Source organism: Neofelis nebulosa, chromosome 7 (assembly GCF_028018385.1).
Source record: "Neofelis nebulosa isolate mNeoNeb1 chromosome 7, mNeoNeb1.pri, whole genome shotgun sequence".
NCBI classification, from domain to species: domain Eukaryota; kingdom Metazoa; phylum Chordata; class Mammalia; order Carnivora; family Felidae; genus Neofelis; species Neofelis nebulosa.
This window is the reverse complement of record NC_080788.1, coordinates 116,176,935-116,202,960: the sequence shown is the minus strand read 5'-3', so window position 1 is coordinate 116,202,960 and position 26,026 is coordinate 116,176,935. Positions and strand designations below refer to the sequence as shown.

Here is a 26,026-nt window from a genome sequence, read left to right as displayed (position 1 = left end):
TGTGCCACACACTCTGGAAGTAAGTTAGAGAAAGATTTCCAACACTTTTTGAGCAATCACTTTTATAAGCACCTAATTTCATGGTTATAATTTTGAAGGGGTTAATACTTATTTTGATGTAAAAATTTAGCAAATAAGTAAAATATCAGCAACATATAGTAAATATTGCTTGAAATAAATGTGCTATTGATTGAGCTTCTCATAAAACATCTGAATGCTTATCATTCACGTGGAATTTAGCTTTATATAAAAACATGAAATACTTATTGGAATATATACAATGGTAGGCATTATTGGTTTTATTTGCAAACATTAACCAAAAAACAACCTTTTTCATAAACCCTTTTCAAAGTGAATGATAATCACCTTATTGGTACATACACAAATTAGTAATGGAATCCAGATACTGAATATCAATACACTCATTCCTCCTTCTACTGTGGACATGAAACTGAACCTAACAAAAACTGGGATCTCAAAATAGTTTAATTTTAACTTAATTAAAATATATTAAGTTGTATCTATATGTTACTCATGAATGAGCTTTCAGGTTAGTATGTCTCATTACTCAGGACACCGGCTGGTAATTGATTAGCCTGAGACTTGTTCCACATCATACTCCTTGCTGCAAAGTACGCAAACCAATGGTGTTATCCCTGCATATTGCACATCAGACACATATTTCTCACGCCACTAAGAAAGTGTTCTGCAAATCATTATGGGCTTCTTCCTCTAGATATTTATATAGGAATCTTTCCAGTAAGTTCCATCTGTATGATTTGTAGCCTGTAGCCGTCCTTTGTCACAGACATTCATTGCATTAAAGGTAACAGAATCAATTCACCCTTTAAGGAGATTCGTTGAAGCTCCTTCTTCAGATTAATATGTACTTCTACAAAAGAAACAAATTTTCAGGTAATCTGGCTTTTTTTTTTTTTTAAGTGATCTCCAGTTTTCATTTTGGCCTTTGTTGTTTTTAATTTCCTAACATTTACTCATGCCTTGCAATATTTATAGATCTCTATTATATAGTTTTTTATTTCTGGCAAAGACAAATAGTTATTACACCTGATGTGTTTTCAGTAATAAGGGCAGAATAGCTTCTGCTTATTGGTGACATGTTCTGTTTCTCATGTAAAAGAGAAAACTTGATCACAATCAAATGTATAAAGCTGACGCTTTAAAGGGATGTTAGTTAACGTATCTTTGGTCAAAATATTACTGTGCTTTTAAAAGGAAAAAAATCTCTTTTTATAAGAACTCTTCAGCGGATAAACGCTCCAATGGTGATTTTAAATTCCTCGCGACGTACCCCATGTAGCACAGCATCATCATTAAGAGGGTAGGCCTAATTTTTTTCCCGCGCTGATAGTGCTCTTGCAAACATGGTGAACATTCCCAAAACGCGCTGGACTTGCTGCAAGAGGTGCGGCAGGCACTAACCCCACAAAGTGACACAGTACAAGAAAGGCAAAGGTTCTCTTTACGCCCAGGGCAAGTGGCATGATGATAGGAAGCAGAGCGGCTATGGTGGGCAGACTAAGCCGACTTTCTGGAAAAAGGGTAAAAGTACAAAGAAGCTTGTGCAGAGGCTTGGATGTGTTGAGTCCAACTGCAGATCTAAGAAAATGCTGGCTGTTAAGAGGGGCAAGCATTCCGAACTGGGAGGCGATTCCAAGAGAAAGGGCCACGTGGTCCAGTTCTAAGCTTCATATTTTGTTATATTATGAAAAGAATCAAATCATGAGGTTACATTCGCTTCATTTGGTTGCAATTAGCCTTTTAAGAGGAAAGTAAACTAGTGCCATCAGTTAAATTCTCCCTGTGGGGAAATTTATGCTAAAAAAAAAAAAAAAGTGTAGGGTTCAGAGTAAAGACTGTGTTCAAATCCTGATCCTGACACTTACTGGCTGAGTACCTTGGACAAGTCGTTCAATTCCCTTGTGGCTTAATGTCCTCGTTTGCAAAACAGTATCTGTCTCAGAGGGTTGTTGTGATAATTAGACAATATATCTGAAGAGCTTCACATTAACACCTGGCATATGCTAAGTGCTCAGTAAATATCCAGGAACATAGGTATATATCAAATGGAATTTGGGAGATTCATTTTTAAACATCTTATGTTACATAGTTGACCTGAATATTGGTCAGAAACAATAGTGAGTAATAAAACAATGTGGGGGGCAGGGAGGGAGAAAAAGTAGAGATCAGACACTTTAGCAGAAAAACTAAGAAGTAGAAGAGACAGATACCAGTCCACAATCATCCATGTTTCAGAATCCTGAGGATAAAGTTTAAGAGTTTTAAAGAGACAGAACAAGAGTTAATTAAATATAACAGATTTACCTTCCTTTTATTTAAACGTAGAGCAAAATGACAAAACCATAAGATGATTGTATTTCTCTAAAAAATCTGATATGTGGCGTTCACTGACAAATTAGTAAAATAATCTACATTGAGCCATTTCTGGTAACAGTTCCGATGACTATCCTAACAGTTATGAATAATGTATCAGGTTTATATTTAGGTTTTTGACCCCATAGCCTGCCTTCCTCAATGTACCAATTCTCATGTTCCAAAAAATTACGGTGGCTTCAAATCTAGCCCCACAGTAAGCGAGCACTGAAGTCCTCCATAAACCATCTTCTTAAAACTTGTTTCTGTAGAAAGACAGTCTTCTCATACGAATGCTGATCTAATTCCAGTGATTTTAGAGCTATAATTATAGAAAAATATGTGAGAGATTCCTTTTTACATTAATTAGTATTTAATAATGCTTATTAAAGTACCCTGGCACTTGGTTAACACAGTACACTGAGCTCTGAAAAAATATCTGTTAATTATCATAATTATAAGGTCCACAGAAGAACTAAACTATAGGCTGTGGTAAACATGTACACAAACTCCTTTCTTGAAGTTGGGAGAAAAGTTGATTTGATCTACAAAAAGAAAAAGAGGAAAAGGGTGGGGGAAGAAAATGATAAAGTAGCAGAAAATAAAGCAATGTGAGCAAGCTCACCAGAGTGCAGAGACATGTGGGAAATTTGGAGATTAAAAGTTTGAAGTTAGTATGATGGTTAAGCTACTTCAAGAAATGTCCACAGAATCGGGTATTAATATTTTACTTTTTAAAAAGAATGATGGGGGTGGCACCTGGGTGATTCAGTCGGTTAAGCGTCTGACTTCGGCTCAGGTCATGATCTCACACTTCGTGAGTTCCAGTCCCGCATTGGGCTCTGTGCTGACACCTCGGAGCCTGGGGCCTGCCTGCTTGGGGATTCTGTGCCTCCTTCTCTCTCTGCCCCTCCCCCACTCATGTTCTGAATCTGTCTCATAAATACACTAAAATAAAAATTTTTTTTAAATGACAGGGACTTCTGGAGCTGGCTAAGACGGAGTAAACCTATTATAGCCTCAGTTACACAATGATTACTACAAAAATGGAACAAAACACACAAAGAACAACTACCTAAGGACTAACAAATGTAAACAATAGCAAGAGGAGAGAGGGCAGCAAAAACTTCAAAAGAAACCTTGTCTTTCTGGCCAGAGGACCAGGGAAAGGGGCTGCTGAGAGGTGTCGGTACGGAGGGAAACCACCCCTCGTTTTTCTTTCCCAGCCCTACCTTGAAGGTGGTCCCAGTTGCAGAACGGCATGGCAGCAAGCCAGGTAGTTACAAGCCCCAGAAAAACCACATCTTTCTGGCAGGAGTGGTCTGAAGAGCATGGGGTGGGGTGGGGCGGGAGATTTGGCTATTCTGTTCTCTTTTCTCCTGCCACTTTGGCCTGAAGGTGTCCCAAGTTACACAGAAGTGTGCAGTGACAGCAGAGGCAGCTAAAACTCCTAGAAAAACTCCATCTTTCTGGCCAGAGAATGAAGTAAATGGGCCCCTGGAAGCCAGGGAGTGTGAGAGGAATCCGGGAGAGGAAAGAGCTAAGAAGGGTTCCCTTCACAGTGTGTATAAAGGCACAAGTCCCAGACTCACCCCTGAGCTCTGCAGGGATGGGACATACCCAAAGCAGCATTACAAAGGCTTTGAAAACTGAGCTAAAATTAAAACCATCACCCAAAAAGGCACCACTGGTTTCACAGTCTGAAACCAACCAGGCTAAGTGACTGCTAAAACAAAAGAATTACATATTCTCTAGAGGATTTTGAAAGGACTCAAAGTCCCAAAATATATTATTAAAAATGTCTAGAATACAACTCAAACTTGTTTGACATACAAAGAAACAGAAAAATTTCACCAATTATGAAGGGAAAAAACAATCAACCCAACTCCAAGACAACTCAGATACTGGAATACTCAAGACTTTAAAGCAGCTATTATAACTACACTTTCATCGGTAAAGGTAAAAAAACACTTCAAATGAATGAATGTCATTTGAAGAAATAGAAACTATAAAAAGAAACCAAGTAGAAATCTTAAAACTGACAAATATAATATTTGAAACAGTACGTTCACTGGATGGCTCAACAGAAGAGTGGTGATCACAAAGGAAAGAATCAGTACCCTTGATTACAATGGCAGAATTCAATAGTATCAATAGAGACCACATGACTCACAAAGTCTGAAATATTTACTGTCTGACCCATTACAGAAAAAGTTTGCTGACCCCTGGTCTAAATACACCAATTAGAAGACAGACAAATTGTCAAATCAGATTTTAAAAAATATAATTCAAATATATGCTCTTTACAATAAATCCAATTTAAAAATAGTGAATGATATACGTTAAAAGTAAAAGGATGAAAAAAGATATACCATGTAAACACTACTCAAAAGGAACCTGGCTGGAGTGGCTTTGTTAATATCAAATAAAGCAGACTTGAGAACAAGAAACATTTATCAGGAATAAATAGGGACATAATAATGAAAAAAGGTCAACTCACCAATAAGACCTAGAAATCCTAAATGTGTAGTAGGTACCTGACCAAAAAGCTTTAATATGTATAAGGCAAAACAGAAATCAACAAAATATAAAGCAGAAAAAAAATGAAATCAAACATGGTTCTTTGGGGCAAAAAAATTTAATGAAGACATTAGAAAAAAAGGTTACTATGAACAATGAGTAATTTTTAAAAAATTCTTTAATGTTTATTTATTTTTGACAGAGAGAGAGAGAGAGACAGACAGAGCATGAGTGGGGAGGAGGGGCAGAGAGAGGGAGACACAGAATCCGAAGCAGGCTCCAGGCTCCAAGCTGTCAGCACAGAGCCTGATGAGGGGCTCGAACCCACGGACCGCGAGATCATGACCTGAGCCGAAGTCGGACGCTCAACCGACTGAGCCACCCAGACGCCCCTGATTAATTCTTTAACTTAGAAAAAATGGGTAATTTGAATGGTCTTATGTCTATTAAATAAACTGAATTCATAGCTAAAAACCTTCCAAAGTAGAAAACTCTAGGCCTAGATAGTATCACTGGTAAATTCTAGCAAACATTTAAGAAAGAAATATTTTTTGCTTTTTTACAGACTTCCAAAATGCAGAAGAGGCAACACTTTCCAACCCTAAGAGACCAGCGTTACTCTGACAACAAAACCATACAAAGACATTTTAAGAAAGAAAACCACAGGCCAATAGTCCTCCTGAACAAAGATACAGATACCCTCAACAAGGTATCAGCAGATTGAATCCAGTGATGATAATCTACTAACAATCAAGGGGGGTGGTATACACAAGTCTAGTTCAACATTTGAATATCACTGTAATTCACAACATTAAGAGACGAGATAAACACTTGCAACAAACTAGGAATAAAAGGAGAAACTTCCTTTTTTTTTTTTTTTAACATTTATTCATTTTTGAGAGACAGCACAAACGGGAGAGGGGCAGAGAGAGAGGGAGACACAGAATCTGAAGCAGGCTCCCGGCTCTGAGCTGTTGCACAGAGCCCGACATGGGGCTCGAACTCACGAACTGTGAGATCATGACCTGACCCAAAGTGGGGCGCTCAACCGAGCCACCCAGGTGCCCCAAAAGGAGAAACTTTCTTAACTTGAAAAGGAAGTCTTTAAAAAAACCTATAGCTAACACTATACTTTTTAAAAAAAATTTTTTTAGTATTTTTAAATTTATTTTTGAGACAGAGAGAGACAGAGCATAAGCAGGGGAGGGGCAGAGAGAGGGGGAGGCACAGAATCTGAAGTGGGCTCCAGGATCTGAGCAGTCAGCACAGAGCCTGACGCAGGGCTCAAACTCATGGAGTGTGAGATCATGGCCTGAGCTGAAGTAGGACGCTCAACTGACGGAGCCACCCAGGTGCCCCAAGCTATCACTATACTTAATGGTGAAAGACTGAATGAGAATAAGGCAAGGCTGACTACTTTCATTCCCAGTAAACCTCATACTAGATAGTCTAGCCAGTGCAATAAGAAAAGGAAAAAAAAATTTAAAAGACTATTGGAAAGATAAACATTAAAGTGTTTCTGGAAAGGAAAACAATAAACTGTCTCTATTCATAGACGATGCGATTGTTTAGCAAATCCCAAAGAATCTACAAAAAAACTCCTATAACAAGTTAGGTTTAGCAAATTTCTATATACTAGAATACTGGAAATCAAAATATTTTTACGGTACCATTTACAATCATACTAAAAACATGAATTATTGAGGTATAAATCTAACAAAATACCTGCAGATCTGTATGCTAAAAACCACAATACTGGGGGTACCTGGCTGGCTCGTTGGTGGAGCATGCAACTCTTGATCTCAGGGCTTTGAGTTCGAGCTCCATGCTGGGTGTAGAGATTACTTAAAAAACAAACAACCACCCCCCCCCCCCAAAAAAAACCCCAAAACAAAAACAAAAAACAAAAAAACCATACAAAACAGGGGCACCTGCGTGGCTCTGTTGGCTAAGTGTCCGACTTCAGCTCGGGTCGTGATCTCAGTTCAAGCCCCGCATCAGGCTCTGTGCTGACAACCTGGGGCCTGCTTCGAGTTCTGTGTCTCCCTCTCTCTCTGAACCTCCCCCACTCACACTCTGCTTCTCTCTCTCTCTCTCATTCTCTCAAAAATAAATAAACATTAAAAAAAAATAAAATAAATAAAACAAAAACGGGCACCTGGGTGGCTCAGTTGGTTAAGCGGCCGACTTCAGCTCAGGTCATGATCTTGCGGTTTGGGAATATGAGCCCCGCATCAGGCTCTGTGCTGACAGCTCGGAGCCTGGAGTCTGTTTTGGATTCTGTGTCTCCCTCTCTCTCTGCCCCTACCCTGCTCACACTTTCTTTCTCTCTCTCTCTCTCTCTCTCTCTCTCTCTCAAAAATGAATAAAATGTTTAAAAAAATAAAAAAAAACAAAAACAAAAAACTGTAACACTGATGAAAGAAATCAAAGGCCTAAAAAAATATGGAGATCTATACTGCATTCACGAATTGGAAAATACAGTATTTTTAAGATGTCAACTCTCCCCAAATTAAGCTTAGATTCAACTCAATCAGTCTCACCATATTTTGTAGATACTGACAAGCTGATTCTAAAATTATTTAGAAAGGCAAAGGAACTAGTTTAACCAAAACAATTCTGAAAAATAAGAACAAAGTTAGAAGGACTCCACTATCTGATGTCAAGATTTGCTATAAAGTTATAGTCATCAAGACAATGCTGTATTGGCAAAGGAAAGACATGTAGATCAACTGAACAGAATAGAGAGTACAAAAATAGACCAACACAAGCACGGTCAACTGATTTTTGACAAAGCTGCAAAGACAATTCAATAGAGAAGGAATAATCTTTTCAACAAATGGTGTTGGAACTACTGGACATCCATCCATATCCAAAAAAATAAACCTTCACACCATATTCAGAATTAACTCAAAATGGATCATGGATCTAAGTGTAAAACCTAAAATTATAAAACTTCTAGAAGAAAACCAAAGAGAAAATCTTTGTGAACTTGGGTTTAGCAAAGGGATTTTAGATATGACTCCAAAGCATAATTCATGAAAGAAGGAATTGATAAATTGGACTTCATCAAAATTAGAAACTACTCTGTGAATGATACTGTTAACAGAATGAAAAAATAAGCCAATGAGTAGGAGAAAATATTTGCAGATCACCTATCTGATAAAAGACTTGTATCCAGAGAATGCCTGGTAGCTCAGTCAGTAGAACATGTGACTCTTTCATCTTGGGGTCGTGAGTTTGAGCCCCACATTGGGCCTAGGGCTTACTTAAAAAAGCAAAAAACAAAAAAATAACAACTTGTGTTTAGAATATATAAAGAACTCTCAAAAATCAATAATAAGAAAATTATTTAATTAATTTGAGACACACAGAGAGAGAGAGAGAGAGAGAGAGAGAGAGACAGACAGTATGAGCAGGTAGAGGGGCAGAGAGAGAGAGAAAAGAATCTTAAGCAGGCTCCAAGCTCAGTGCAGGGCCCAAAGCATGGCTCGATCCCATGACCCCTGGGATCATGACCTGAGCCAAAATCAAGAGTCTTAGACACTCAACTGACTGAGCTACCCAGGCACCCCAGAAAACACAATTTAAAAAATAGGCAAAAATTTGAATCATAAAGAACACATAATAAAGATAAACAAGCAGATGAAAAAGTGTTTAACATCATTAGCCATTGGGGCATCCAATGCACAAACTACTAAGGGTGTGTTCAATGTCAAAGATGTCAGAAGGGAAGTTTTAAGAATTCTTCTCAGGGTAGAATTGTATGGCAAATATGAACTATGTTCAGGAAAAAAAACCCCACTAGGCTTCTCCTTTCAACTCTCCACGTCAACAACATCTCTCAAAGAAGGCCCTCTTCTCTCTCTCTCACCCTCAAGAATATCTTCATAAAGCGCATGTACTCCTTCAGGCACGATGACCGCCAGCGCAGTTCCACAGAGAAGACCAGCACCCAGAACAGTCACCAGCTTTAGTCGCTCCTGGAAAGAAAACATAAGAAACTGTTGAAAAGAGGGGTGCCTGGCTGGCTCAGTCAGTTAAGCGTCCGACTTTGGGTCAGGTCGTGATCTCGTGGCTCATGGGTTCGAGCCCCCATCGGGCTCTGTGCTGACAGCTCAGAGCCTGGAGCCTGCTTTGGATTCTGTGTCTCTCCCTCTCTCTGCTCTTCTCCCACTTATGCTCTGTCTCTCTCTGTCTCTCAAAAATTAAATAAAAAAAAAAAATAAATAAAAACCCCCACTATGATTCTATTCATGGATATAGAAACTCATGATGTACTGCCATGAGGAAAAAGCTGATGGCAGACAATATGCAACGATAATCTCCTATTTGTAATGCAAGTATACATAAGTAGAGTTAAGTATAAATTAAACATTAACAAATTTTTGACTTTATACTTTATAAACATAATATGTAACATACAATTTGTAAAACGTATTCATAATTGAGCTCCAACGAACACGTAGTACGATGAAAAAAATGTGCTTAATTAATTCAGTACTAAAATGTTCTATGGATATGACTCAAATACCAAAAGCTGTAGATATTTAATGTATACAACTTGATGTGTATGGAGATACGCATATACCTGTGAAACCATCATCACAATCAATGCCATAAATGATCTACGGTTTTAATCCAACCTAATCTCGATTTTTTTCTTTCCACCCAGTTTTCTTTGAGAGATTGCCTCCCAACATACAAGATATGTAAGATTACATTTCAAAGTGTCTTGAAGCAGTGGTGTGCCCTATATGGCTTCCTGGAGTCTTAGCAGTATGAAAAATGATTTAAAAAACTAAAAGGGGGTAGTATGTATGTTGTTCATGAAAATGTTTTAATAATTAGTGGTGTGTCATGTACATGCTTCACTTTTCTGTTTTAGTTTCCTTTATGAGGTGAAGAAAAATAACCATCTGTATTATCTCTGTTCTCCTACTAAACCTGTGACTCTGAGGTTAGGGGGACAAACATATGCACGTACAGACGTATACATACTGTGTCTGTGGGAAAATGGGTTCTTAGTTGAAAGGCTGGTTGAAGCATTAAGACTCCTTCCTTGTTTGGGAGGAAGGAAGGAATCTAGATCTCGTTGTGTCTCCAGTGAAAACGGGGAAACTACAGTTGCAGTGTGAGCACCAGCTAATACCTGCTATGTAGCAAGAGGGGAAACCCCCTGCTTCCCAGCACACAGGCCAGGTGGGTCCTTCATACATTCAGGATGGCCGTTATTAGCTACTTATAGATACAGCATTCTGAATGCATCCAGTAGTAGGGGGCACTGGCTTGGGAGGCAGAAAATGGCCCCATGTCCAAACTGGTTCATAATTCAGTACCTCAGCTTTTCTTCTGTAAAATAAGAACAGTTGTACATGTCTTATATAGGAGGCAACAGGAGAAAGTGACTGAAGCATTTTGGAAAAATGACACCAAACAACTGGTGTTACTATTTTAATATTTAATACTGAGCTATTCTAAGAGTTTTTGTCTTTTACAAGTTACTAAGCTCATCAAAGCACTGTTAATCACAGCATTCATTTGAGACAAACTGTCAGAGCACAGAGAACACAAGACAGAAAAACAGCTCTATTCTGTGTAGAAGGGGACATGGTATGTGAGTCAGTCTTCTCATTTTCTCCAACAAATTCTTAAAAGTCACCTTTGTTTTTTAAAAAAGGTTCATGAATGTAAAGTTTTACTTCTAAGGAAGGACAAGAATAATGGTAAACTGAACTGCACTGAGCACACCATTTCATTTTAGGGACTTGCTTTCAGAACTCCACGAATCAAACTAGCGAATACATTGCTTGGGGAAGAAAACTGTCCTGTCAGCATCTTGACGTTGACCATGGTTGACTCTGGGAAATGGAAATGAAAGACGCCCCTGTAGTGCAAATTAAGGGAAGATGAGAAGAAATGAAACTGATGTACTTAAAAGAGCTGATCGCCCTCAAGAATTACTTGGGTGGCAGCTCACATCATACATAAAAATTGATTCCTGATGGATTATACCTTAATATAAAATCTAGCACTCAAAAACTTTTAGAAGGAAGAATATCTGTGCAGTTTTGGTGTTGGCAAAATTTTCTTATCAAGGACACAAAAAAATTCCACATCAGAACTTAAAACATTTGCTGACCCACTAAGAAAATGAACAGACAAGCTATATACAGGAAGAAAATAGCTACAATACATACACCTGTAACAGACGCTGTGGGAACACTGTCCACATCAACCTCCTTCAGGTTGGAGACACCTGTTCCCCTAGCCACGGGGAGTGTTGCAGTCTGATGAGACAGCTGAGTCCCTGTGAGGACCTGACCTTGGGCCAAAGACTACTGACGAACCCCTCCCAGGGCAGTCCATATCCCATGACGAGTCCACTGGGTTGTATGGAGGGAGGTACAGAGCCAGGTCTCCTTGTCTCCATTCAGGAAATCTCTGAAGGGCCATCCAGCTTCAGAGCCTGCTGCAAGGTGAGCTGAGGCCTCTAATATAACCGAATAACAGTTCAACTTCTCCATCTGCTTAATCCTGCTCGTTCTTCCCCAGGTGTTATTCCCCACAGTATCCCCCAATAAACTTCCTGTGTGCAAATCTCCTCCTCAGAGTCTGTTTTCTGGGGAACCCAACCTAAGATACTGATAAAGAACTTCCACAACTCAGTAACGGGCAAAAGCAAACAAAAAAACCCACACAACAAAAAATGGGTAAAACACTGAACAGCCACTTCACCAAAGATATAGGGATGTCCAATAAGCCCATGAAAGAGTACTCAACATCTTTAGTCACCAGGAAAACGCAAATCTAAATTACAAGATACCTCTTTCCAGCCACTAAAATGGCTCAAATTAAAGGCTGACAAACCTAAGTAATGGCAAAGACACAGAGCAACTGGAAGACTCACGCGTTGCTGGTGGGTCCATAAAATGGTACAACCACTTTGGAAAACCATTAGTCTCATATCAAGTTAAACCAACAATTTCACTTTGGGTATTTTCCAGGAGACATAACAATGTTCACAAAAAAACCTGTGCAAGAATGTTCGTAGACGCTTTCTCAATACTAGGCACAATCTGGATCAGATGTCCATCGATAGGGGAATGTATAAACTAACTGTGATATATTCATACGATGGAACTCAGTAACAAAAAGGAATAAACTACCGCTACATACAGCAACCTGAATGAATTTCAAAAACACGTCCTGATGTTTGAATGAAAGAAGCCTTACCCAAGAGTTACTTACTGAGCCTATTTATATGAAATTCAAAAGCAGGCCAAACTAAGCCTTGGCAAAAGAAATCACAACAGTGGTTGCCCCTAGCAGATGGGGGTTACTGGGAAAATACAGTGGCAGGAGGGATTAACTAGAAAATGGCACCAGGTTATTTCTTTTTTAGGATGATGGAAAGGTTCTAAATCTTGACTGGAATGTTAGGTACATTTGTTCACATTTGCCAAAATTCATCGAACTATTAAGATTGGTACCTTTTACTCTACAAAATTACAGATCTATAAAAATTACCTAGGTAGTAATTTACTCAGCCAGGATCCTTGAAAGGATTCATTTTAGAACCATTCAATTTTAACAAAGCTTCTTCATGGCAACTCTCTGAAACCAAACTCAGAGTCTATGTGGGATACTAAAAGGTATTTCCAAATTTTTTTCTTTTTCTTTTTTTTGAAATTTATTTATTTTGAGACAGAGACAGCACAAGCAGGGGAGGGGCAGAGAGAGAGAGAGGGAGAGAGGGAGGGAGGGAGGGAGGGAGGGAGGGAGAGAGAGAGAGAGAGAGAGAGAAGGAATCCCAAGCAGGCTCCTCACTGCCAGTGCAGAGCCAGACATGGGCCTGGGACTCACAAAACTGTGAGATCATGACCTAGGCCAAAACCAAGAGTTGGACACTCAACTGACTAAGCCACCCAGGCACATCCCCAAAATTTTTTCTTAAACAATTCATCTGTCATCCAAACATTTCTTAAAAATCATTCATCACAATTTTATGTCAATGACTGCATGGAAAACCCAGTAGTATTCACAATTCTGGACCAACCCACAAATTTACTAGGCATTTACCAAGTGCTTTAAAATATTTTACATTGGCTCATATGAAGTACTACATTGAGACAAGTTATAAAAAGCAGGAGCAGAGGTGAGTTCTTGAGGCTCGCATACTACAAAATTAAGACGCAGGTGAAATTTAAGATAACTGAGGGATACATGCCATCCAGAAGAACTTAGATATCTATGGGCATGAAGAAAAAGGCCTTCAAATCAATAAAGTAAACAAAGAATTCTCCTAAAATGTTGCCTTTTAAATTTTAACCTATTTAAAATAATCTAATGCGGGCCGCCTGGGTGGCTCAGTTGGTTAAGCCTCTGACTCTTGATTTTAGCTCTGGTCATGATCTCACATTTTCTTGAGTTTGAGCCCATGTCTGGCTGTTTGCTGGCAGTTCAGAGCCTGCCTAAGATTCTCTCTCTTCCCTACTCTCTCTGCCCCTCCCCAACCTGTGCTTTCTCTGTCTCTCAAAATAAACAAACTTTAAAAAAATAAAATAATCTTGGGAATGCAAGCTGGTGCAGCCATTCTGGAAAACAGTATGGAGGTTCCTCAAAAAACTAAAAATAGAACTACCTTACGACCCAGCAATTGCACCACTAGGCATTTATCCATGGGATACAGGTGTGCTGTTTCATAGGGACACATGCACCCCCACGTTTATAGCAGCACTATCAACAATAGCCAAAGTATGGAAAGAGCCCAAATGTCCAATGATGGATGAATGGATAAAGAAGATGTGGTATGTGTGTACACACACACACACACACACACACACACACACACACACAGTGGAGTATTACTCAGCAATCAAAAAGAATGAAATCTTGCCATTTGCAACTACGTAGATGGAACTGGAGGGTATTATGCTAAGTGAAATTTGTCAGAGAAAGATAAAAATCATATGACTTCACTCATGAGGATTTTAAGAGACAAAACAGATGAACATAAGGGAAGGGAAACAAAAATAATATAAAAACATGGAGGGGGACAACACAGAAGAGACTCATAAATATGGAGAACAAACTGAGGGTTACTGGAGGGGTTGTGGGAGGGGGGATGAGCTAAATGGGTAAGGGGCACTAAGGAATCTACTCCTGAAAACACTGTTGCACTATATGCTAACCCTAATTTGGATGTAAATTTTACATTTTTTTTTTTAACGTTTATTTATTTTTGAGACAGAGAGAGACAGAGCATGAATGGGGGAGGGTCAGAGAGAGAGAGAGAGACACAGAATCTGAAACAGGCTCCAGGCTCTGAGCTGTCAGCACAAAGCCCGACGCGAGGCTCGAACTCACGGACCGCAAGATCATGACCTGAGCCAAAGTCGGACGCCTAACCGACTGAGCCACCCAGGCGTCCCTGGATGTAAATTTTAAAAAATAAAACATAAAAGTAAAAAATAAATAAATAAAATAATCTAATATTTTTAGATATTCTTCTCTCCAAGGTGAAATTACCCATAATTCCATTCACTTATTTCTATGGACAATATATATATATATTTTTAATGTTTATTTATTTTGAGAGAGAGAAGAAATGAGAAGGGGGGGGAGGGAGGGAGGGAAAGAGAGAGAGATAGAGAGAGAATCCCAAGCAGGCTCCACACTCCGTGAGATCATGACCTGAGCCAATATCAAGAGTCACTTAACCAATTGAGCCATCCAGGCACCCCTATATGGATCATATTTCTAAATATATTGCAATAGATTTTGTAAGAATGTCCCAAAGGCCCTAGTAAGCTTGAAAACACTTGCATTTCCATGTGCAGCAAAATGTCATTACAAGAAATCATGGTAAGTCTTTAAAGCACATAGTCATGAAATTACATCTCTTTTTTAATCACGTATGAACAATTAAACGCTCAGCTGGAAGAATATGAAAAGGAACTTGGTCCAAATCTTTAGAAAGACACAACAAAAATTGTTTATTTTTATTTTATTAATCTTTAGGTGCATACTTTAAAAAGAGGGATACTAGCTACCAAAGTTATTGACATAGAATCCAAGTTTAAGAACTCAAAGAAAATGTAAAAAATGATCCTCTCTTGATACACAGATGAAGAACCAAAGGCCAAAGGTGAGAAATAATTTGCTCAAGATCACACGGCTAGGGCTAGTTAGTGGCAGGAGCATGATTAGATTTGACAATGCACACTGTTGCCCTGTGCATTCGAAGACAATGTCCACCACATGGCACAACACATACAGTCTGGGAGTGCCTGTGTGGCTCAGTCTGTTGAGCATCAGACTCTTGATTTGGGCTCAGGTCATGATCTCACGGTTCATGAGATTGAGTCCCGAGTTGAGCTCTGCGCTGACAACACGGAGGCTCCCTGGGATTCTTTCTCTCCCTCTCTCTCTCTGCCCCTCCCATGTGTGTGCGTATGTGTGTGTGTTCTCTCTCTCCTTCAAAATAAATATGTAAAAAAAAAAACCATACAACCCATTATCTGAAAAAAGATAACATGCAATTGTACAACCTCTTTAAACAGTATGAGCCAGAAGAATCCCTCAGCAACATCAAGAGGAAAACCAAAATTATAGTTATATTTGTTCTCTATTGACAGTTTCTAAAGGTCCAGGGCAAAGTAAGAGGAGGACAACGTAGCAAGCTTTTCCTAAGGTTTTATTTCTTCAATGTAGAGGACTATTCTTTCTTCTGAGATTATGCCCTACCTACTTTTTGGTCTTAAAATGTCCTTTCTTTTAAAAAACCATCTGGTGACAATAGTTTTTGTTTTTTAGTGTCTCCACTTGGCAAAATTAAAAACAAGCAATCTTGTGTCAATCTTCCCTAAATTCAAAAGTATTACCAGCCTGGGGCTCAATTAGTTAAGTGTCCAACTCTCGATTTTGGCTCAGGTCATGATCTCACAGTTTCATGAGATCAAGCCCTGCATCAGGCTCTGTGCCAAAATGGCGGAGCCTGATTGGGATTCTCCCTTTCTCTCTTTCCCTCAAAATAAATAAATAAAAACTTAAAAAATATATATATTACTGGACCATGAAACCCAAAAGCCTGGAAAACCCTGACTTGCAGTGTAAACATGAGGTCTGTATTATAATACATAAGCAAATTTAGAAACAAAGAATTTGAGAAATTGTGAGAAGAGATCAAGGTAAACATGAGTAAAGTCAACTAGTTTTATAGTACTTTCTTAGAGGAAAGACCAAGCAAGCTAAAATAACTGCATTATGTTTTAGTTCCTTTTGAAATTAAGTAAAGCACATTTACCAACATCCACTGAGTACTATGTTTGTCCTTCCCTCCCAAAATTGTAAGTTCTATGAGAGAAGGGATTTTTGTTTTTAATTTACTGCTCAACGTTCAGCAGTTTATAGGACAGAATCTGGCATATACCAGATTCTCCCTAAAAATTTATTGGAAGAATGAATTAAATGCCCGGCACCATGCAAAGCACTAGGGACTGGTACCCCCCATGTCACTGGCTCTAATATCAACATATACACAAATGCAGTGGAGCTTCATCAGGCCTGGGAAATAGGCCTAACATATTCCTTACAAGTGTAACCACGTCAAGAATTTTCAGTGGTTAGCTGCTTTAGAATTTATGCTTCGGCTCAAAGGGTATTCAAGTACATATAATAAAGGACCATAACAGGATTCCATTAAAGCGAACGTGAGGTAATGTTGTCATTTGTCTCATTAATACAACTACCTGAAACGACACTTATTTTTTTTTCCCCAAGGAGCTCAAAACCTTGTTTAGTCACCATTTCAATCTTCAACCAGGCAATACAGAGATTATTTACCCTCCACAACTTTTATGAGCTTGATAAATGTCTGCTAACCTTCTCAGGGTGACTAATACTACAGAGGTAACACTTCTGATGAAAAAAAGAACCAGTAGTCAATCACTGCCACTGGTTATAGTTTCCAGTTTTATTTTTTACTAATTTCTTAACTACCTAAACTATTTTAGATGCAATCTGATTTATTTCAAGCACTAGAGACGTGGCTCCATGTTATCTGTATAGCTGTTATTTTTTCACAGAGCTTCACAACTTGAGATTCAATCTCAAAAGTGTATATATGTCAAAGTTAAAATGCCAACAGGTTCTCTCCTTTGCTTTTGGTAAATCACTGTTAGGATGTACTTAAATGAAGAACTACAAATTCCAAGTGTGATTCAAGACAAAAAGAGAGTGCCCAAAGTAATAATTTCTGTCAGAGACATGACGTATTTGCTCGAGAGGCAGGAACCATGCAATGCCATCGGCTTTACGTTATTTCATCTCACAGTTTCACAGCTGCAGCCTGACTGAGCCAAAGGACTGACCAGATGTGTTAATTAAAACAGCTTGTATTGAATGCCATTAACTATCAGTGTAAAGCTTGGAAGTCAGTTTAATTTTCTCGGCAGACACCAACATAGTTAAATGGTTTTTCTTCACTGCTCATAGAAACAGTCAAATTATTTGGTTTGATGAAATATAAGCCACTAATTTAAAGCTTGTAGCATTTAAAAGTTTATTTCAATGCCCCTTGTACCATGCTCATTTTAGTACTGACAGCATCAACTATAGTCTCCGAAAAAATTCAAGATGTGGCACTTATTGTAAGACTACTCCCTTCAAAGCTCTAGGCACTGCAGCAATGAAATATCCCAAGTGCAGAGTACTACTGTTCAAACAACAAAGGCCATCTTTATATTCTTACACACAAACCTACTTCAAGGAGGGACTTCCTTTAACTTTACGATATTCACTTTAACTGCTATATTACCTGCTTTTAATTGTCAGTAAGAGATGACGAAGAAAACTTAAATATGAACTTTGTCCTTCAAGTCCTTACAGCCGAGACGAGACGCCCAAAGGTTTCCTGCTTCTAAGTTGCCGCAGCGTGACCCTGAGCAAGTTCAGTGTCCTCCTCTGTTAGAAGTGCACGTGGCACTGCCAGGATCACCACGTAGGTGCATGACATCAGCTCACTCAGCACAGAGGACCGTGGGCACTTATTTCCAACATCATCAGCAGCACACATAAAGGGCTCCTAGGCCCCTCCTTCGCAAGAATAAGAACTCAAAACCCGGATACTTGGGTAAAAATTCAAGCAAACGAGGCTCCAAATCTGCCATTTTCCCAGTGGCATACAGGCTTCCCCTGTCCTAATTCATTTGACATAGAGGTAAGAACAAGCAATACTTTATTAATGCCGCTTCCTCCAACCTTGGAAGACAGGACTAATTTGTTTTTCTTTTTGAGCAGTCTTTTCAAACATAAAATAACTAAACATAAACGGAAATCCCATAAGACTGTTCACTGTGACTACAAAAACAAACACAAACCAAAACCTGTTGGGAAAGAACCTGGGAAAACATCAGAACCTGGCGATATACGTATTATTAATAGATAAGAAGTTCAGTTGACCTGAGAAAATGTAAATAAAGATACATTTTTCTCTATTAAATTAGCAAAGTTTTAAAACTTAACAATAAAAATATTCAATGTTTGTGAGAATACAGTGTCATTTGCATTTGTTGGAAAAAAATGTGTTAAAAAACCTGGTAATACAGATTGAGAACCTTAAGAACATTTATGCCCTTTGATCCTGTCATTCTACTTCTGAGGAAATACTCTGAACTATGTTCATAGCATTAGACACAAAAATGTTTATTCAACACTATTACCATGGCAAAATTTTGAGAACAAATTAAATCTATAAGAATTTCTATGCAGGGGCGCCTGGGTGGCTTAGTCGGTTAAGCGTCCAACTTCGGCTTGGCTCATGATTTCATGGTTCGTGGATTTGAGCTCCGCATCGGGCTCTGTGCTGACAGCTCAGAGCCTGAAGCCTGTTTCGGATTCTGTGTCTCCCTCTCTCTCTGCCCCTCCGCCACCTGTGTTCTCTCTCTGCCTCTCAAAAATGAATAAACGTTGAAAAAAATTAAAAAAAAAATTCTATGCATAAAATAACTGAACGTAATGAAAACATTAAAAAATGCCTAGAACACAATTTTAGTAATAGAATGCTTATGTTATACTACCAGGTAAAAGAAGGGAGAAGGCAAAATTATACATAAACCACATAATTAACCACGTTAAAAATGTAGAAAAGTAGGGGCACCTGGGTGGCTCAGTCGGTTAAGCGGCCGACTTCGGCTCAGGTCATGATCTCGCAGTCCGTGAGTTCGAGCCCCACGTCGGGCTCTGTGCTGACAGCTCAGAGCCTGGAGCCCGTTTCAGATTCTGTGTCTCCCTCTCTCTCTGACCCTCCCCCGTTCATGCTCTGTCTCTCCCTGTCTCAAAAATAAATAAAATGTTAAAAAAAAAAATTTTTTTTTAAATGTAGACAAGTAGAAAAAAAAGAATGGAAAGAAATAAAAAATGTTAGTAGTGATTCTCATTGGACAACGTGATAATAGATGATTTTATTTTCCTTTTACAGGTTATCATATTTTCTAAATTTTCACAGAGAGCCTATATTATATAGCCATTCTTTTCAAGGAAAGAATTTTTGTTCATTTATTTAGAGGCTATATAAAAAGCCCCTTTTTACTTTGTAAAATCAGTATGAGCTTAGTTCCCTCATCTATAAAGAGGACAAAAATTCTTCCCTTTCAAGGTTACTATTAAAATCAACACAGAACTTAACACATAAACTTACACTGTAGCTATTATTACTATTATTGCATTGTGGTCAGATTAGAAAGCACAATGCCCTTAATGTGAACAGGGAGATGTTTTCTCCTTTATTAAATGGTTCCAAAGGACTGCACTTTGATGTTTTGTAATAGTTCGAAGTGTTTTCCAGTCTCCCCCTCTGGTTATTGTGTTACAATGTGTCTCCTCTCCTTGCTTCCCCCACACCTCCTAGTCTGCTACTTCTAGTTTTCCAAGAGCTTAGAAATCAGTCCAGCCCAGAAGTTCTAGACTGGCAACTCACAAACATGGGCTGTTTGGCCCACACAGTGATGTAACAATATTTGATTCGGTAGCCAAAATGTAAAATTCAGAAAATTTCATGAAAAATCCTGACTTCCAGCTTCTCAAGAGGAGGAAGATTTGGTGACACCAAGGCAGGGGTCGTCAAATGGCCCAAGTTCTTCAGATGACCACAGTTTCCACTACTCCCTAATGACTTCCAGACACTGACACTGAAGGTCAGCTACCTCACATCATGGCACTTGAACTGCCTTATCTTCCTCCAGGCCTGATTCACTGTTCAGTCTTAGTAGTTATTCGATTTTTATGACCCATTACACAGTTGTATTAGTCAGGGTCCAATCAAGAAAGAAAAAATCATAATTTGAACAGAGAAAGCCTAAAAGAGGGGATGGAATAATGAGAAATGAGCTAATAAACAAGACCTCTAAAGAATGTAAGAATAGCAGATAAAAGGAGGAGTGTCTACTGTAAGACTGAGGTAAGGGTGGTCAAAGAGGTCCCATGTGGGGCGCCTGGGTGGCGCAGTCGGTTAAGCGTCCAACTTCAGCCAGGTCACGATCTCGCGGTCCGTGAGTTCGAGCCTCGCGTCAGGCTCTGGGCTGATGGCTCGGAGCCTGGAGCCTGTTTCCGATTCTGTGTCTCCCTCTCTCTCTCTGCCCCTCCCCCATTCATGCTCTGTCTCTCTCTCTCTCCCAAAAATAAATAAAAAAAAAAAAAGTTGAAAAAAAAAAAAAAAGAGGTCCCATGTGGACTGAAATCCAAACCCTGCTGGAAGGGGCATGGCTGGGGCTCAGTGAAGAGAGGTTAAAGATTCTGGGACCAATTTTGGGGTGTGTGTGTGTGTGTGTGTGTGTTGGGGGGTGAGGGGTTCCCCACATCAAGCAATGCTGGGACACAGCTGGGTGTCCCACAATCCAACTTAGTTCTAACATTATCTGCTGGAGACATCAGCTCCCACAGGTTAAGGGTTCAGTCCTACAAGACTGCCCCTCACCTTCATGAAAGAGGACTTCAATTACCTCCATTCTAACTTTCTAACTGATCAAGTTCTTCTTTCCAGGTTATCTCTTAACTCAGACAAAAGACCCTGAGGGCCAAACATCCCCTGAAGGGAACTGAAACCACCCCCTTTGAAACTACCCCCTTGAGAGCGATAAAGGGCTGCCTAGAGCCAGCAAGACCCTGTATAACTGACCCCAAGGCAATGACTGACCTGATTATCCTGCATCTACCCATCAGGCCTTGCCCGACATTTTCCTATAGAAGCCTGAAAGTATTTTTGGCCCTTTGGAGACAGTTTTGAGATGCCAGTGCACTGTCTTCCCAGCGCTGGCCTCGCTGAAATAAATTCTTGTTTTACCACCTCTCATCTCTCTGCCTTTGGGTTTTGTCAGTGGCCAGTGGCCAAACGGGGTGCTCTTGCACCCCTGCGCCCTGGCTACATTCAGACACTGGTGCAAGTCCAGGTTTGTCAGCTGTGTCTGACTGGCTATAAACTGGAGGTCCCAATGATCCCCTCTCCTTGGATTTGGTTAACCTGAGACAGCAGCTCACAGAACTCAAAGAAACATTTTACTTACTAGATTAACCAGTTACTTGTAAAAAGACAGAACTCAGACATAGCCAGATGGAAGAGATACACAGGGCAAGGTATGGGGAAAGGGCGATGAGCTTCCATGCCCTCCCCAGGCATAAAACTCTTCCAGCACCTCCATGTGTCAATCGACCTAGAAGCTCTCTGAACCCTGTCTTTTTGGGGTTTTATGGAGGCTTCATTACCTAGGCAAGAGTGATCAAATCATTGGCCACTGGCAGTTGATCTCACCTCCAGCCCCTCTCTCTTCCCAGCTGGGAATGAAGGTTCCAACCTTCCAATCCCTCAGTTGGTTGGTTCCCCTGGCAACCAGCCTCCAACCCTACGTTAACCATGGGCGTTCTAAAAATCATCTCATTCACAGCCAGAAGATACCTTTATGGCTCTCATCACTTGGGAAATTCCAAGGGTTTTAAGAGCTTTGTGCCAGAAACAGGAAGACCAAATATATACTGATTATAAGTCACAATATTACAGACAGAGAAGTTTCTGTGGTGCTACACTGGTGGAACTTGCTGGAAATCTGCACTCTTGGCTGTTGGGGAAAGCTGTTTATGGGAAAGTGTCTTACTGGAGAGGCTCTCCTGCAACACTGCCAAGGGGAAGTGCTGCCAGTGAGAACTGCTGGGTGCTGGGTGCCGGAGAAGTATGTGCTCAGTGGGAGTCTGGGTCTTGAAAACCTGCCTGCAGGAGCTGGGCCCTGGAGAAGCCTTCCAGAGGCCTGAGAAGTCAAACATATGCACTGCGAGGAGCCTGCAGGGGAAGCTGGGCAGCCTGGCCTATAAGAATTGTTGCCAGAATAGTTGCCTAGGAGCCTGCTGGGCAAGCATGGACCAAGAAGGAAAAGCCATTCCTCTTAAATTTCTCTCCAGTATCCCCTATTGACAAAGTACGATGTTGTGCCAGCTGGCAAAGGAAAGATATTTAAAGGGCCCAGATCCATTTCTGCAGAGTGGTCAACCGAGAGTGAATTTGGAGCTGAGAGGCAGTAAATTGATAACTGGCATACTAACCCACTAGAATTACAAAAAATGATACACAGAAGTGACAGCCAGGGACAGTCAGTCTACCTATTTAGCTAATCAGAGACTTTTCTGATCCTTTAGACTAATGAGGTTTCCGGATGGACAATTTCTATACAACAGAGGTGCTACCAATATTCTCCTTCATCTCTATCATAATAGCCAATATTTTTTAAGTACTATGTTAAGCATGTTCTACTATAATTGCTTTACATATACTAATTCATTTAGTCCTCACAACAATCCTATGAGATACTCATCTTACAAAAGAGTCATAAAATGTCCAAGTAATTTGCCCAGGCTCACAACAGCCAGCAAATGGCAGAGCCACTATCTGAATCTAGTAATTTAGCTCCAGAATCTGTACTCTTAAACATTATGCTCAACTGCTTCACCACAAAACCTATTTCATTGTTTGTTTGTTTGTTTGTTTGTTTCTTTCTTTCTTTCTTTTTTTTTTGCTTTTAGCATCCATCTTGATTCCCCAATTTGCCTTTGTCAAATGCATGAAGAATTAATGAAAGGAATATGTAAGGTGTAGAAGCTAGGGTATATTTTTTGGTTACTAGAAAACTGACCCCCAGTGACATACAGGGCTTGCAACAGATACTTAGATGTAATTATCCAGTAGTTAACCCCAAGGCCTCATCACTTAAAAATCCATATAACTGGGGCAGAAGAATTTCCAGACCAACTGCTACCTAGTTCTATTTTATTTCAATAAAATTAGACATTCAATACTAGTATTTGAGGCAGACTGAGACTTCCACAATTCCATCAGGTTTTAAGAAATACCTGTACTACATTTAGCATTACTACTTATTACCTGGGATTTCAAACTGAACTACAGAGGATCTTAAATCTTGTTATCATTCAACAAAGTTGCACATCTAAATTCTTCAATAACAGGAAGGGTTAAGACTATCACATACAGAGGCATTCTGAATTCATTTTAGGTCTTCTTCCCTCAAAAACGATGCGAATTCTTTTTTTTTTTTTTTTTAACGTTTATTTCTTTTTGAGACAGAGAGACAGAGCATGAACGGGGGAGGGGCAGAGAGAGAGGGAGACACAGAATCGGAAGCAGGCTCCAGGCTCTGAGCCATCAGCCCAGAGCCCGACGTGGGGCTCGAACTCACGGACCGCGAGATCGTTACCTGAGCTGAAGTCGGACGCTTAACCGACTGAGCCACCCAGGCGCCTCCGATGCGAATTCTTGAATATCACAATTTACAATTGACTTGATTACGAAGTATGAAATTAATTTTGGACAGTTCAAAATGGGAACTGCTTCAGATTCTAAGTTGGCAGGTGTCAATTTAAGGGCATTTAGGATATATTCCACTCTTTCTTAAAGGTTTCAATGCTATTTGAAGGTGGTTTACCTCTGTAGTTTCAATTCTGCTACACTGACAAAGCACAAGGCAGGAGATGTACTGTGGAAGGTAGAATGTCCGTGATGTGAAAGATATTCCTAATTTGGGGATATCTTCTAATGGAGGTAAAGTTAGTGGTGTTATGATGTTCCTAATTTGGGGAGCTAAGGTGCCAATCTAGACCCATGGTCTTTCATTCCTTCTTTACAGTGTTCATCAGAAAAGGAAATATCTAACGGTCAAGTGCTTTGGACTGGCAGTCAAACTGACTTAGTTTCAAATCCCACCTCTACCAGTGTCTACCACACTCTCCAAGCCTTGAGTATGCACATTTGTAAAGTGAGGTATACCAGTACCTATCTGTCTCCTTTTGGAGATTAAATAAGATACCGCGTATCGGTGCCTGGCACTTCACAGAAGGAGCTCAATAAGCATTAACTATTATTAATATTATTAAACAGATAAGTTTCAATAGCACTTATCCACATAATATCCTAGGGAAAAGAAAGCTTTTCAGGAAAATATTGGACCAGATTTTATCTAGTTTTTATTTGATCCAAACATTTTTATCAAGCAAAGACACTTATGAAACAATAATCTTCTAAGACATAATTGTTTTCCAGGTATGGGTAGAGAGAAAGCAAAGTGTAAACTGTTTGAATTTAGAAATGAAATTCCAAACAGGCATCACATTTATTGCATTACCTGAAGAGAATAAAACGTTAATATACCAGACAATGCAAAAGCCTCTAAAAATACCACTTTGTCACATCTATTTCGAAAAGAACCAATTGTCAGAAAAGCATGATGAACAAATTTATTCCTTAGACACAAATGTCTGTTTTGTTGGTGACTCAAAGTCCCAAAGATACTTATCATGAATGAGTTATGATAATTAGACATAAAACTTTTAAACACACGAAAAATAAAACAAAGCTTAAAATGAGAACTAATGAAGAAAAAAAAGACAAATACTAAGAAAAATACTATAAGGCAGGCAGACTAGAGAAGGCTTGGTCTCTCCAAATGGAACATTCATGGTGAATAGGAATGCCAATCCCCAAACAAGACCTTTCAGATTCCAAACAAAAACGCTGAGAAGTTTCTGTAACTGGAGAATGGGATGGAGGAATTCTATTAGGAGTCTGTTTCAAAATAAAGTCTTAAAAATTATAACTTAAGGGGCTCCTGGGTGGCTCAGTTGGTTAAGCATCCGACTCTTGGTTTCGGCTCAGGTCATGATCTCACAGTTCAGGAGTTCGAATCCTGTGCTGGGCCCTGCGCTGACAGTGTGGAGCCCGCCTGGGATTCTCTCTCTCCCTCTCTCCTTGCCCCTCCCCTCCTCTCTCAAAATAAATAAACTTTAGAAAAAATTATAATTTAGAACAAAGTTCTAAAAATGAAAACCTTGAAGAAGTTTTCATAATCTAAGGAGTATAATCCTCAACATTTTCTAAAGTTCTTATTATGGCCTAGAATACAGCCTCGCCCTTATATTAATGCATTACATCCTCACAACAGTCCTATAAGGTCATTTAAAAGGAAAGATCTGGCTGTTAAAAGAGCTTGTTCAAAAAGCGACACTGATTTTGAACTACACTACCTGTCCCAGACAGTTCCCGGGGCTTGAGTGCATTACTGGTCATCTTGAATCCCTTACTGAAGTGAGAGCAGCACTGCTTTCAGCTGCATACCTATGGGTTTATACGATTTTAACACAGGAAGAAGATGGCATTATAACCCAAACCGGTCTGCAAAAGAGAAGTGTGAAACTGAGACAAAGCCTTCAGCACACTGTATATGATAGAAACATTACAATTATATAAGTAATCGTATGCCTCTTCAATATGATTACACTGCATTTGGGCTTGTAGTTCATATGCCTTTTTTTCCATTTCATTTTTTTAGTGTTAAATTTTTATAAATATATTGGTCTGCAATAGAATGGAAATTAAACAAGACCAAAAACTAGTCATCTACCAGATAGCTGGAGGAGCACTGCCTTAGAGCTCTGGTGCGAACAGCTTGCTCTTTGTTACCAGCTCTGTGGCAAAGAGGAGACGTGCTCAGGTAAGTAACAATCCTCAGATAACCCATCTAACAGCTCACTTCGGTCATGGCTGTTAACTTCATTCATC

At 39.5% G+C, this 26,026-nt stretch overlaps 1 protein-coding gene and 1 pseudogene across 3 annotated transcripts in view; one reads left to right on the top strand and one right to left on the bottom strand.

The window, feature by feature from the left end:
* The window catches only part of SLC39A9 (solute carrier family 39 member 9), a 53,321-nt gene that overhangs the window by 22,913 nt on the left and 4,382 nt on the right, over positions 1–26,026 (bottom strand). For all 3 annotated transcript variants that reach the window (XR_009264583.1, XM_058739461.1, XM_058739462.1), the window contains exon 2: positions 8,789–8,897. Coding sequence is in view for 2 of the 3 variants with exons in the window: in XM_058739461.1 (XP_058595444.1) it covers positions 8,789–8,897 (109 nt within the window). In the remaining variant the exon portion in view is untranslated. The remainder of the gene's footprint in view (positions 1–8,788; positions 8,898–26,026) is intronic.
* LOC131517412 (large ribosomal subunit protein eL42-like) lies at positions 1,386–1,706 on the top strand (annotated as a pseudogene).